The sequence below is a fragment of the Etheostoma cragini genome, chromosome 22 (assembly GCF_013103735.1).
Source record: "Etheostoma cragini isolate CJK2018 chromosome 22, CSU_Ecrag_1.0, whole genome shotgun sequence".
Classification (NCBI taxonomy): Eukaryota; Metazoa; Chordata; class Actinopteri; order Perciformes; family Percidae; genus Etheostoma; species Etheostoma cragini.
In genome coordinates this window covers 15,209,057-15,222,237 of record NC_048428.1, presented here as the reverse complement: position 1 = coordinate 15,222,237, position 13,181 = coordinate 15,209,057, and the positions used below count along the sequence as shown (strand labels likewise).

The window sequence follows — 13,181 nt, the reverse complement described above, 5'->3', positions numbered from 1 at the left end:
CACACACACACACACACACACACACACACACACACACACACACACACACACACACAGTCTGTACTAATAAGGAATTATTCATCAATAGGACAACAATTGGAAGAACATTACAAGTGCATCTCAGCAACTATTTTGAAATACAGAATAAGGTTTAATGGTGTTGTGGGCACTTGAAAAGCTCCTCGGTGGGAAAACGTGAATGGAATTTAAGTAGCACGCATTAGATACACCTTAATGTTCCATCTGGATTGAGGCCTATTTGGTGGAGCTTTGCACTTAGTGTTTGGTTCCCTCCACCAAACAGTGTGGAAAACATTAATGAAACGACTTAATATAGGCCGACCCTTTATAATGATGAATCAGCTTGTGTATGTATGTGTGTGTGTGTGTGTGTGTGTGTGAGTGTGTGTGTGTGTCTTTTTTTCAAGCAGCCCATATAAATACGGTGCAGGTCTACAACTCGTAGTAGTCGCCTACACCACTCCATACAGCGTTACATAATGCATGAGAACAAGTAGTACTCCACTTTTTATAGACACTAAGAAAATGCAGATAGTACCCTTGCTGCAGGCGGGCGAGTTGTAGCATGCTTTTTTTTTGTAAATAGAGATTTTAAATAATACTAAAAAACCTCACTACTGGCCATACGTGAGCCATGGGAGCATCCGTTGTGAAAACAGATGCATATTTAATCTAGCCCAAACACAAGTTGCCTAACGCTTCTGAAGAACTGAACAGTTAAAAATCTTGTTTTGCAGCTCTGCAGATTCTCTGGAAAACAGCGCGGTGATATTTAGAATATGTAGTACGTCAGTATTATCATATTCATTACTCTAGGAAATATACAACAGCACTGTCTGAATTGAATTTTAGTGAAGAAAAACTCGGTGTAGCCTACGTAAAAATCTGTGCGTAATAGCTCAAACAAATTGGCTGCTTTTAACGTTTTGGTGTTTTTGGTGAGCATGTAAAATATAAAGATTTAAGATAAGTGTTGCTAATTTTAAAAGAAATATTTTTTTCTTTCTCTTCGCATTTCAAATAGGCCTCCTCTCACCGAACAGCCCACTGTTTATTTAATTATAAGGTATTTTTTTTTCATTATTGTACTAAGACGTGATTTTCGTGTAGTTTAAAACGGGATTTGTGTTTTACATTAAATAATATTTCTAAACATTCTTAATCGATGTATGGTTAGTAAATTCGCAGCTTCCGCCGTTCAGCACGGTTCGCTACTCCACTCGGGAGAACTCGGTCAAGGCATCCGGGGTCAGTGTTACGGGGTATTTCAGGTTACCGAGAACACGGTATAGTAAAACGCATGCACGGTGTCACCAACCTGAAGAAGGCCTGTCCGAGTATCTGGTGCAGTAGACCCAGGCTGGCCACAGCATGGACTGAGACTGGGCTGGGTTCGAGCTGGCTTGGGAACTGTCTGAGTCTGAGCTTAGGCACTGGTCTCCGCTCTTCCCGCGGGGTTTCAGGGGCTCCTCGGCGGCTATAGCGGGCTTCTTGGTCCCGGTAACCGTGTGTGGAGTGGAGGTCCCCTCCGCCTGCACCGTGTTCCCCACCGGCTCGGTCTGAGGGGCGTCGGGGCTGCTGTGGCTCTCCCGCGATGCCAGGCTACTCTCTTCGCGGTTCGCGCCTCCGTCCTTTCTCCGTCCGAAATCCGGCCGAAGGATGTTGTCGATGAAGAAATTGGTGACCCGGTGAGGGATCTGCTGGTTCCCCGGCGCCTGTAGGAGGGGAAGGAGGGCTCTGTTTGATTCATCCGCCGACTCCTGCCGCTCCACCACGTCTCTGTCGCCGTGATCATTTTCTTCCATACTGATTCACTTTCTGTTTAACCCCTTTATCGCTCTCTTCGCTGCAATGCAAAAATATCAAAGAACTTCAGGGAAATTAAACTGCAAAAAAAAAAAAAAAACGCGTGCGTGAAATAGCCTATATAGCTATATAAATAAAAAAAGTAACTCAAATACTAGTGAATGCCTTGGACACCATGCAAAGCCTTGCGATAGTGTCCTCTGAGAAAAACATACTTTTTGACGTATATTCCCTCAACATCGGGTTACAATTGATATCGCAGAGCTAAAACATGTGACATTTGCGCACCATCCAATTTAATGTTATCCGATTTCAGTGTGCTCGGTAGTGCCTACACCTAAACTAAACTAAGGGTAAATAAAGAGGCTCCTAAACTGATGCTCTAATACTCTCACTCTGGAGTTTTGTTCTTATTTTCAATACGAGCCCCTCCAGTGACGTTTTCCCTCCGTCCTCCCAGACACGTGCCTTGAACCTATGGGGTGGCAGAAACCAGGCCACGTGATGCAGACTCCAGAGCAGTCCACAAACGCCCATCCCAGCCTCAGTAAAGGGAAAGAGTACTGACGGAGGAAGGAGCCTAATTTAAATCCAGTGCATGCACCCAGATACTCCCAATAATTCATCTGTGTTTATGAACCTTTAACTTAGTTATTTTTGGAGTTTCAGTTTGCAAAGGAAAACACGATGCACATCACCTTGTTTGTGTTAATTAAAACAATGGGAGGTTGTCAGAGTGGGTTGTGGGGACCCCCGGGGTTCCTGGCTTGCAAGTAAGGAAGGGACTCCCTATAAAACGAGAAATAGTACATTTTTATGTTATTATAACTTAAATGTAAATAAGTTATCCACACTTTAAGATACACACAGTTCAATACAGTTCAATTTAAAAACAATAACTAAACATTTGATCAGTTGGAGGCACATGAGACACAATTCTAATATACAGGGTGAAAGGCCCAATGAGAATGTATTTGAGGATCAGTGAAATGGAAATCTTTGAGGCAACATGTGTTTAAATATCTTAAAGGAGCCACACCTTAAGGAAACATTGAAAACATAATTTGCTAGAAATATATTTAAGATAAATCTGCATTGAAGCTATTATAACCCTTTTAAGGTCAATTGGATTCAGATTAACTTAAAGTCAGGTTGTCAAGGTTAAATGCGAAAAACAATGTCACTGCTCACATTTGGAATTTAGGGTGGAGTTACGGTATTTTCTTTAGGCTACATTTTAATTTATTCTCAAAACACTTGTCTCTTTCAAGCCTACAGCATCCACACATTCTGGGTTATGTCTTCAAATATAAGCACTCTGATTTGCAGCATGTGTTTAATGTAACATGTTGCTTTCAGTCGCCTCATAATAGGCCACAAAATGCATCAAAACTCAAATATGAGACAAATATGCCACAGAGTCTGATTTCAAAAGCGAAGAGTTGTGTGTTAAGTATTTTTGATGTTCTCATGTCCGCCTGTCGTGACGCTGCGCTCGACCAAGAACTGGGTCCATATCCCTTTAAAAGAAATCAGTGATGCAAACAAACTGTTTTCTGCACGGTGCTCAGGATACTGAGTCGCGCCAAAGACAAAACTTTGAGTAACTTTGCTGACCAGCACGGAGTTTATGTTTCTTCTCCCGGGATGCCACCGGGGTGCAGGGATGGCTCAGCCAGTTCTCCGCTGGCGTTTTGACCGTGGCTGCGCGTAAAGGAAAGGGGGCATCGAGGAGGACCAGAGGAGCAGCAAGACGGAGTGAGAAGCCTTCGAGCAATTCAGTTAGAAAGTCAGACAGCTGCTTTGTTTTGTATTACAAGCATGCATTGTCTGTTCCTTTAGTTTTTGGGAGTGGGAGTAGGTCTAACTTGAATCCAAATGTCTAAAAAGAAAACCTGACGCATACTACATAATTTGTTTTTTTGTGGCCAGTTGTTATCGTATGATAGATTATTCAGATCAATTTGAGCTCTGGTAACGTTTGCCATAAATATGTACTTTTTGGGTGCTGTGAAGGTTCCAACAATAACCTGCTGATCACAACTGTTGTTTTAATTCATATTTGACACGTTGAACCCTGTAATTTAAACTCGAGTCTAAGCTATTGTCCTGCGGATAAAATTCTATCCTTGACTTTTCACTTGTTAAAAAAAAGACCTTTTGCAAAGCAGTTTTAGTGAACAAGCATTACCTAGCACTTGTTTGGGGATAATCGTTGGATTTTCGTATGCGTATTGACAACTCATATGCACACGTATTCACAAAATGCCACACCACAGGCTACAGGCTGATCCTTGGATAGTAGTTTGCCATTACAAGGGAGTCCTTGCTTTCTGATATTGCTGCATTTAAAAAAATGATTATCCCCAAATCTACCTGGACACCCTCTGCGTCTATGGTCCCATCAAAGCTCTCATGTCTGAGGTGAAAGTTGGGAGTGAAAGATGTAATTAGACAGGCCACTCTCATGCTGCGATTGTTTCTCACTTGTGAGGGGAAGCGCAGATCAATGTTGAGAGCCGAATAAGCACCAGACAATGGAGGCACAGACAGGCCGCTACCGCCTGGGCTTGGCCTCTAACCTCACAGCAAAACAGGGACGTCTGGAGGAAATGACACCATATCACGTTCTGAATTATAATAAGAGCCTGTGTGTGCACTTCCAAAATATACTTTTAACACGCTAACCAGGCTTCTAATAAGCCCTAGAATCGTGTTTTGTTTAAAAAGTGACATATTTCACACTTGTTTAATGTGTTTCCGTTTTGAAGCGGACTGATGGAAGCTATACCGGATCGGTAGTAGTGGTTTTTACGCACATGAACTAAGAATTTACTTGAAATAGGTGAAACGCCAGTGTGCAGAAGTCATCTCACTCTACTGGAGTTTTTGGCCATTAAAACAGTTTTTAATACTCAAAACTAGACTATATATGTATTTGTTCGTTTGTGTATTTGTATTCCGTACAGCGCATTCTCCAGCTATTGTGGGATTTTGAGTCATAGTCTGAGTTTTGACTGTCTTGTTTTGGTCTGTGGTGCTGAAAAAGACAGATCTTGTCTCGTTTTAGCAGAAAATCCGTCATCATCGCTACGTTTGCTGTGCTGGGGATTTCAGACGCCTTTCTGGTTTACTTTGGTTCTACATGAAAACACATTCTAGGACAATTTGTCATGGTTAAGGATTGAACTAGTAGTCCTACTATAACATCCAATAGATTTGTGTATTACGATATTGTTTTTTTTATTATTGCCAATTGGATAATAAGTTAATGAGTCTGCTGTTTGGCTGTTTTTGGTACCATGCTTGCTTTGTGGTTTCATTGTCCGGGTTATTGGGTTGTTTTAAGAAGTGAAGCCCCTTTGTATTCAGTCTTGAGATTTTTAGTCTTTAAATAGTTGTTTCTTAAAATATTGATTAATACAGTTGGAAAAAGATGCTTTTAATGATAGCTCACCTTTGGACAACATGTCCAAGCTTTTTTCTTCAAATCTGGATCTCCTGTCCAGACGCGATGAAATGGATATCTGAATCCTCAATAATGTTTTATTTTTCTTGTTTGTAACATGGTAAAAAAAACTATTCAAATCAGTCTGTACTGGCGTTGAAACGTGCATGCATGTGTTTACCAGGCAGGCCTCAGCCGCTTGTACTGTAGGCGTGTAGTTTTCAGTTAAGCTGACTGTAAAACCTGTGCATGGACACAGATTTGGTAAAAACATTGTCCAGTGTTCCAACAGCCTTGCACCGCGAGACAGATATCCTTGTAAAGGCGACTACCAATTACTAATGAACTCAAACGTGTGCAACAATTGCCCTTCACATGTTAAACATGCACTTTTCAAGCATTAGTGGTTCTACTTTGCTCCATAGTCTGTCACGAAACGGTCAAATAGCCGGAAGTCAAATCACATGATGAAGTTTTTAGAAAATTGTTGTGAACATTATTTGTAATTTCATCATCATTAATGTAGCTATAACCTGCTGTTTGGGCCATTTTAAAAGTGTCAATCGCCTTGTGGTTAAAGCAAAGGCTGAATAGTACACTATTATTATTTAGCATAATATATTCTGGTCTTGTTCAGGGAAGCAGGAAATATTGATAGTTGTAGCTATGGTATGTCTCTCAGTTTCTACTAAATAAGTGAATGTTTCAGTATTCTGTCTTTCTATCGTTTGTTTCAAAAAGCACTGGATAATCTCTTCAGTTTTGCAGGTAACTGTTAATATTCTTTGTTTTGGGGGGGGAACAAGGCTGCTAGCGCTGTAGTGCACAGTTTGAACGTCTGATTTAGTTTCTATGCAGCCTATAAATCCAGTAACTGGGTCTATTTCATATTCACTTATAGCTCTACACCCCCACTCCCTCCCCACTCCCTCCTACCCCCCACCCCCTCCTACTACTATAATACATCGCATGCATTGTGCGCATGTTCCCTGTCCTCGAGTTCCAATAACCTATTTTTTTTCCTCTGTATTTTTCTTGGTAGGATTGTCTTACACGTCACCAGGGCTCAGTACTATGGAGTACTACAAAAGGTGACGCGCAGAAGGAGGATTTGTGAATGGACGCCATGATGTGTGCCAGCTCACAGATCAGAGGGTGGTGGGACCTCTGTAGATGCACCCTGAGCCCCCTCCACCCCACCCTTACCCCAGCACCCCCCTCCCTCCCTCCCTCCCTACCCCGGTCACCATCCCTCCCTCCAGATGAATGGGAGTCTCTAAGATATCAGTTCTGTCACCATGCAGGGGTCGGACCAAATCCTCCAGCTTCCTGTGCCTTTCAAACCATGAATGCAACCTCTCCTATTTGATGATCCTGGATGTGCTTTTGTGGACATGGAAGCTCTGTGCCCCCTGTTTTTCATCCCGGGTCAGCCAAGAGCATGGCAGCCGAATAAGAGAAGATTAGAAACGGGCTTAATTGCGTATAGTCTGCACTGAAAAAAAGTCAATCAGTTTAGAAAGAAAATTAGTCTAAAATACATTTTAGGATTTGGAGAGAGAGGTCCACCGGTTCCCAATGCCCCAGCGTTCTCCACAACGTGAATGTGTGTTGAATATAAGAGAAATGGGCGAATCACAGAAAACGTGCTATTGCTATTGTTTGATCGCATTGGTAGCCTACAGTTTGGCCACTGACTATTTTTGCAATGCTTACTATTGTATTGTTTCAGTTTACAGACCAAGGTTGCTGAAATAGAGTAGCCTATAAAGCTTATTGGGGTTAACTCTTAAACTACTTATTTTAGCCATGACGTGGCCTAATAGTATTTTTAAGGAAAACATGTAGTGAGATGATGCTTCTCAAAGTCTAATTAACTAATTTTAGTTTCTGCTGCTAAGTTGCCTTCCAGATATCACTTACTCCACTATTTATTCATAACACATCAGCGTATGTAGATGATGTCTATATAATTTTTTTTCCCGTGGTGTGTGTGTGTGTGTGTGTGTGTGTGTGCGTGTTTATAGGGAAATCCTCTGGACTCGCCATGCAGCGGACTTTGGGGTTGCTGAATCTTCTGGTTTCAGCCCTTTTATAGGTTTTAATAACTCTTAATCCGTCTGATCGGTCTGGCGTAGATAAGTCTCATTTGAATTGGGATTGTTCTCGAGAAGCGGCACGTATTTTCTCTACAGAAGTCTCAAACAGAGCTTAGCACAAACAACTGCACCACCCTGAGCGCAATTAAGGCCTCAGCTAAATTGGATGAAGGCTAATTGAATGCAGCTGAGCTCCCATCAGCTAACTCTTGAACGCTTCACTAATATGACGAAAAGGTTCGCTGGGTAGTCGCTGATTCCCCCCCCCCCCCCCCCCCCCCCCCCCCCCCCCCCCCCCCCCCCCCTACACACACACCCCACGTTTCTAGTAAGTTAAATTAGCAAAAAAAAGTGAAACCAAGCAGCATGTCTGAATTTACTACTCGAAGGAATATATACACACACATTTTAATTAGTTTTGTCATTGCTCATAAGATACACCATATTAAGGGTAAACCGTCTGATGTAGAGTGGCAGGAAACTTGGAAGTTAGACCAATATAAAAGTCAAGTTTAGTTCATTTAATATTGATCTCTGGTGTCGCCCGAGTGGAAAATATAGTTGTAACAAAAGTTAATGATTAGTGTATAAATCCTAAATAGGCTGATACAAGCCCAAGTTGGTCTCCGCGAGGTTAACATGGCCTAAAACTAGAAAAAGAACACCGGGAGCCAGTTGGTTCAATTTTATTATTCATACAATATTATGAATTGCCATACGCAGAAGCTTAAATCGAATTGAAGGGAGAACCCATGCTAAAACAACACCCTCCAGCTCTGACTGCAAAATAAAACCAAAAATACAACATAACCAAAAAGAAATGGATGTTCCAATAGTAGCCTAGGCTAAACCTAATGCAAATACAAAAAAAATAAAAAAATAAATAAAAGGGAACAGAGAATAACAAGTGGGAGAGAATGACACGTAATTCCTTTTGGGAAATTCATGCCAAACGTGAATTGCTTAAAAAAAAAAAAACACTTCCAAAACCGTATTCCTTATTTTTCAGTTAGGCTATTAAAAGCGAGAAGAGAAGCTAAGGTTTCATGCTTTGTTACTTTAGGACCCAACGACGAATAATGTGTTAAAAAAAAGAATAGAAAAATGAGCTGAAGGAAGGAAGACGACGCTCCCAGTGGTTGAGATTTCGTCTCTCTGACCACCATCACTTTAAAACTAGTGTTTCACTAGGCCATCCCCTCCATGTCAAACTAAACGCCTAAAAGTCGTCATTGAGTTTTGTGTTCTTCTTAAGAATGTGTTAAAGTTCCCACCTATAGTGGATCTGCGTGAGACTCAACTGGTGTCAGGTCCGCAGTGTTTCCTCTGGTTTTCCAGTTGGTCGGCCGGACTCCTCACGTCTTACTTGTGACAGCAAAGAATGAACTGCACGTGGTGGCTGATGCTATTTCCGTGAGGTTAATGGGTTTACATTCTCATACAGAACATATAGGCTACCATGCAACATGGGGGGGGGGGGGAGTCCAGATGAACATGAGGGGCCATTTTTGAATGAAAATGTGCCGTTAAACAGAATTCAAAGTAAAGCCAACATAATGTAAAAGCGTACAGTCTGTCCAGTGACTTAAAGCTTAAAGTTGTTGGTCCTCGAAGCTCCTGTGCGGCGCACCCAGGATGCTTTATGACGTCCAAATAACTCGTGCACCTGTCTCGAGCTCCTGCGTGCGTTTATTAGCAGGGAGGGACAGGTGGAACAGAGACAGGTGGAAAACACTTGCTGCGGATTAAACTCCTATGAGAGCAGGTTGCATGCAGCGGGGCAGTGACATGTGGTGGATTTTCTTCGTCAGGCCACCACACCATAACATCTATTTTATAGTGGTTCATGTAGGCTAGTTATAGTTTGATTTCTTGTAAAGAACTTCCGTGTAAATATCCTGCAACTCAGAAGCGGAAGAATATGCAATAACCACTCAATCTCTACAAGAGGCATTTTCCCCCAAAATGCATGTTAAACTATAGACTTTCCAAATCTTCATCTTCAATTAATCAACTCTTAGAGTAGATTCCGCTGCAGTTCTACAAATTGTAGTCTATCTTAGTGGCTTTCATGAACATCCGGATAGTTACAGATGTCAAACAACACGCCAGATTCGATCATATCACAGCATTAACTTTTAAAAGTTCATCGCAAAGCAATCAGCATTTTTTTCCCTCCCGTATATCTGTCTTTGGATCGGAGTTCATTCTAAATGGGAGAAACAATTCATGTTATGTCTCTGTGTCCATCTTGCAACTTTAATAATAAGTGGAGGTCAGTCAGAAGCGGTTGTTCGACCCCTCTCCCTGTGTGGCATCGCGCCCTGCGCCATTCAGCTGCATCCAAAATAGTGCCGGACTCCCCTGAAAGCACCATGTGCGACGGAGTCCCTTTCACCCCTTGTGCACCTGAGTTGTTTTTACCCCCCAGCCGCCGATATGTTGTGAATTTGTCACTTATCAGGGGCCGGGCTGTCAAAGGCCATTTTAGGCGCAATAACTTTCCCAGATGGATTTAGCTTGCCAACATTGTGCATCTCTCATCAGCGAGATGAATGGGCTGCGAGCCTGTTGCTTCCAAGAAATGTCTCTTACGCCTACTAATGAAGACTAATTAAAACATGACAAACATCGACCTTTAGTGCATCCTAAACAGGGCTGCAAGCATGATTTGGATTATGTAAATGAAGTCTCGATTCTTTGACAATATTCAAGAAGGAACGATGGGACATATTTGATAGATGTGTGTGTTCATAAACAAGTTTGCTAGGTATGGCCACACAGCAGGTGTCTGGGCTAACATTTAGGATACACAGTGAATTAATGGCTAACTTTTTCAGATTGATGTTTTGATAAATATATCTTTTATTGAAACAGTTAGAGTCCATGCCTACACAGCTTATCTCAAAATATGTGAGTAAATGAGCTGAATATAGATTGACAGAGCATCTCCTCATATTTTATTATTTATAGAAAACTAAGGAATGAGCATGGATATTGACCTGCGGTGTAAATTTGTAGTTAACTATCTGAGTTTTCTACAAAAATGCAGAGTTATTGTTATCTGCCTCTTAGGATATGTTCATGCAATTGAAATACTCAGCTTGATTTATTCCATTACCTTTTATTCAGTTATTATTATTAACCTGGTCAATTTACTGTGTCTGATCTGGGTTGTAAGATGCACTGGGTGTGTTTAATTTACACTGCGAAGGATTTGTTTGGATTGCATGCATAATGTGCCATCACCTGAGGTGTAAGCTTTCATTTTAGTATTTGTCCTGTGGAGGAAAAAGAGGATTCAACAGGAATGGAACACAAGGCTGAGCATGCTGACTGAACTGATAGCTTCCACTGAGATGTGTTTATCTAGTTTGTTTAGTAGATGTTTTTGCTTTAGCCCAAAAAGTGCTGGAAGAATAGCCACAAAAAACTGGAAATAGTACATGCTAAAATTAAGAAAAGGTTTGAACAGGTAGTTACACCCTCAGATAGGAATACATGTGAGGCAGGGAGCAGCCTCAGACTGCCATTTGAATGGGATCTGAGAAGTAATTTGAGCTAAAATGGAGTCCACTTCTGAGCCTCTCACTCAGCCCCCCCATGGCATCCACTGTAATTCATTATTCCTGGCTGACACTGGGAGAGGCAATGAGTCAGGGCAGAGGACTGGAGTGGACCCAGCTCTGGTGTAATGAAGACTCAGTAGACCTAAACCACACACACACACACACACACACACACACACACACACACACACAGACACACTCTTTCATTATATATCACAGAGAGAATGGCATTAATGCCACAGAAGACCTTTTGCCTTTTGGACGAGCAATAAGAGTGTGCAATGATTGTCTCCACACACAATCCATTTCATTGACCTTTTCTATCATGCATGTGACTCCAGCCCGCTTACTGCGCTGCGAGATAAATATTCCAAGAATAATCTTCCTTCCACTGTTCAATAAATTATCTTTTTGAATCTTAATTTTCATGTTCGTTGGTTGGTTTGAGAGGCTTTAATGAAAATCTGTTTTACAAAACCATTTGCTTTGAAAGGTTTTCGCCCTCCTTGGTGTGCAACATTTGCTTGAACATGCTTCAATGTAAACAACTTGTTATCACAGATCCATTAAACACCCTCAATGTATTTTGTCTAAAGACTCAGGATAGTTGCATTTTCTTAATTAAGCCTTCATAATAGTAGTTGGACAGGTCAAGCCTTGTGCGTTGTAAGATCAGACCCTGCAAGACATTTGCTGTCCCTTGTCTCTCCACTAGGAGTCCACAGAGGTCATGGTAGTCATGTCCAGAAAAGTTGAGAGGATAAATACTGTCATCTGGTGGTAACAAAAGCCATCACTACTGAGTATGAGGAAATGTAATCACGTAGTATCCTGCATGATCTACTTCTCTAGAACATCTTCCCAATCCTTTGCTTTTCAACATGCCTTTGTGCCACCTGGTGCTCGCAACATTTGTCAATATATAAAAGCTACCTGAGAGACTTTTAAATGCGTGTGACAGGCAGAGTGAGGCGACAGGAGCTCCCTCAGCCAAGACGTTTACAACAGAGATGTCTGTTCAGAGGGAGTCATGCATGCAGAGTCTGAATCTGCTGAGGGGCCCTGAGGTGAGAAGGAATTACAAAAGTTAGTAGAAAAGTAATTTAGAGTGGGTGACCTTAATGACAGAAATAGCTCATAAATGTATGTTAGCTGTGTTTAAAAGTGTTTGAGGTCTGGTACCATTTCTTTGATATGATTAACATGGGCCACTCAATGTGATGTGTTTGCATTTGATCCATATCTCTTTTTGTGTTATACTTTTTTTCTGTTTTTGTCTATCTTACTTTCTTTCTCTTTTCTAAACCATGCACTCCAAAGGGATTTCTCTATTTTTTTCCAAAGATAACGTTTTTTGGCCGTGCAGGAATACTGCTTTAGGATTGATGATTGAATGTTTACTGTCAAATTGTAAATCAAACTATAAAGACTTTAAATCACAGAAGAAGAATTTTAGTCTGGTATTGAGTACTAAAACGTTTTTCACGTGTGTGAACATCATACTTCTTAACCACCCAGATCAATAATGTATGCACTTGTGTGGCACTAGCGCACAGTAAGTTAAGTGATTCCCCCTTTCTTTGAGATGTCGCCACATCAAGGACATTCTCAAAACCAAACCTATTGGGGAAAAGCTGAATGAAGCCATCAAAGATGTTCCTCTTATTTCATAAAGACATGATTTTCCTTAAGTAACACATACACAATGTTCTGTATCAGCCTGTTCCATCCCTTCATTAAAACTATCACTTTCAAACCCAATACTTTTTATGCATTCCTTTAAATGGAGATATTTTGTATTATGTCTTATGTTTCATTTTGTACACATTTTCCTAAAATGTTAACCAACATTTCTGGGAACGTTGGGATCTCTACTCAAATTCACTGCTAGAACAATGTTTGGCTGCACAGCACGAAGTTCATACTGACTGACCACTGGTGAGCTTCTGCTTGTTATCTTTAAGTGTCTTTTATACTGGATGGACTGTTATATTTGAAGAGCTGTTAAATGCTAACATCACCGTGTTCATGTTTGCTGGCGGTTGACTCGCTGCAACAAATTAGAGGCTCAATAACCGCAGTTTCAAAGACAAAATCAGAACACAAAAGGTGCTGCTAGGAGATGAAATGGAGAATATATAGATGGCTCAAATCAATAGATGAGATGGGCCCGAGCCTGTCTTCTGGCCTTGAAGGAAGGACAGAGAGAGTGTGGTGGTGGGTGGGGTGGGGGGGGGG

General features: G+C 41.4%; 1 protein-coding gene and 1 long non-coding RNA gene across 2 annotated transcripts in view; one reads left to right on the top strand and one right to left on the bottom strand.

Annotated features, from left to right (window-relative positions):
- The window catches only part of en2a (engrailed homeobox 2a), a 4,393-nt gene extending 2,184 nt beyond the window's left edge, over positions 1-2,209 (bottom strand). The window contains exon 1 of the mRNA XM_034862015.1: positions 1,340-2,209. Coding sequence (XP_034717906.1) covers positions 1,340-1,826 — 487 coding nt within the window. The 5' untranslated portion in view covers positions 1,827-2,209. The remainder of the gene's footprint in view (positions 1-1,339) is intronic.
- LOC117937801 overlaps positions 1-6,924 on the top strand; it is a 30,643-nt gene extending 23,719 nt beyond the window's left edge. The window contains exon 6 of the long non-coding RNA XR_004655247.1: positions 6,318-6,924. This is a non-coding gene — a long non-coding RNA (uncharacterized LOC117937801). The remainder of the gene's footprint in view (positions 1-6,317) is intronic.
- The last annotated feature ends 6,257 nt before the right edge of the window (positions 6,925-13,181 follow it).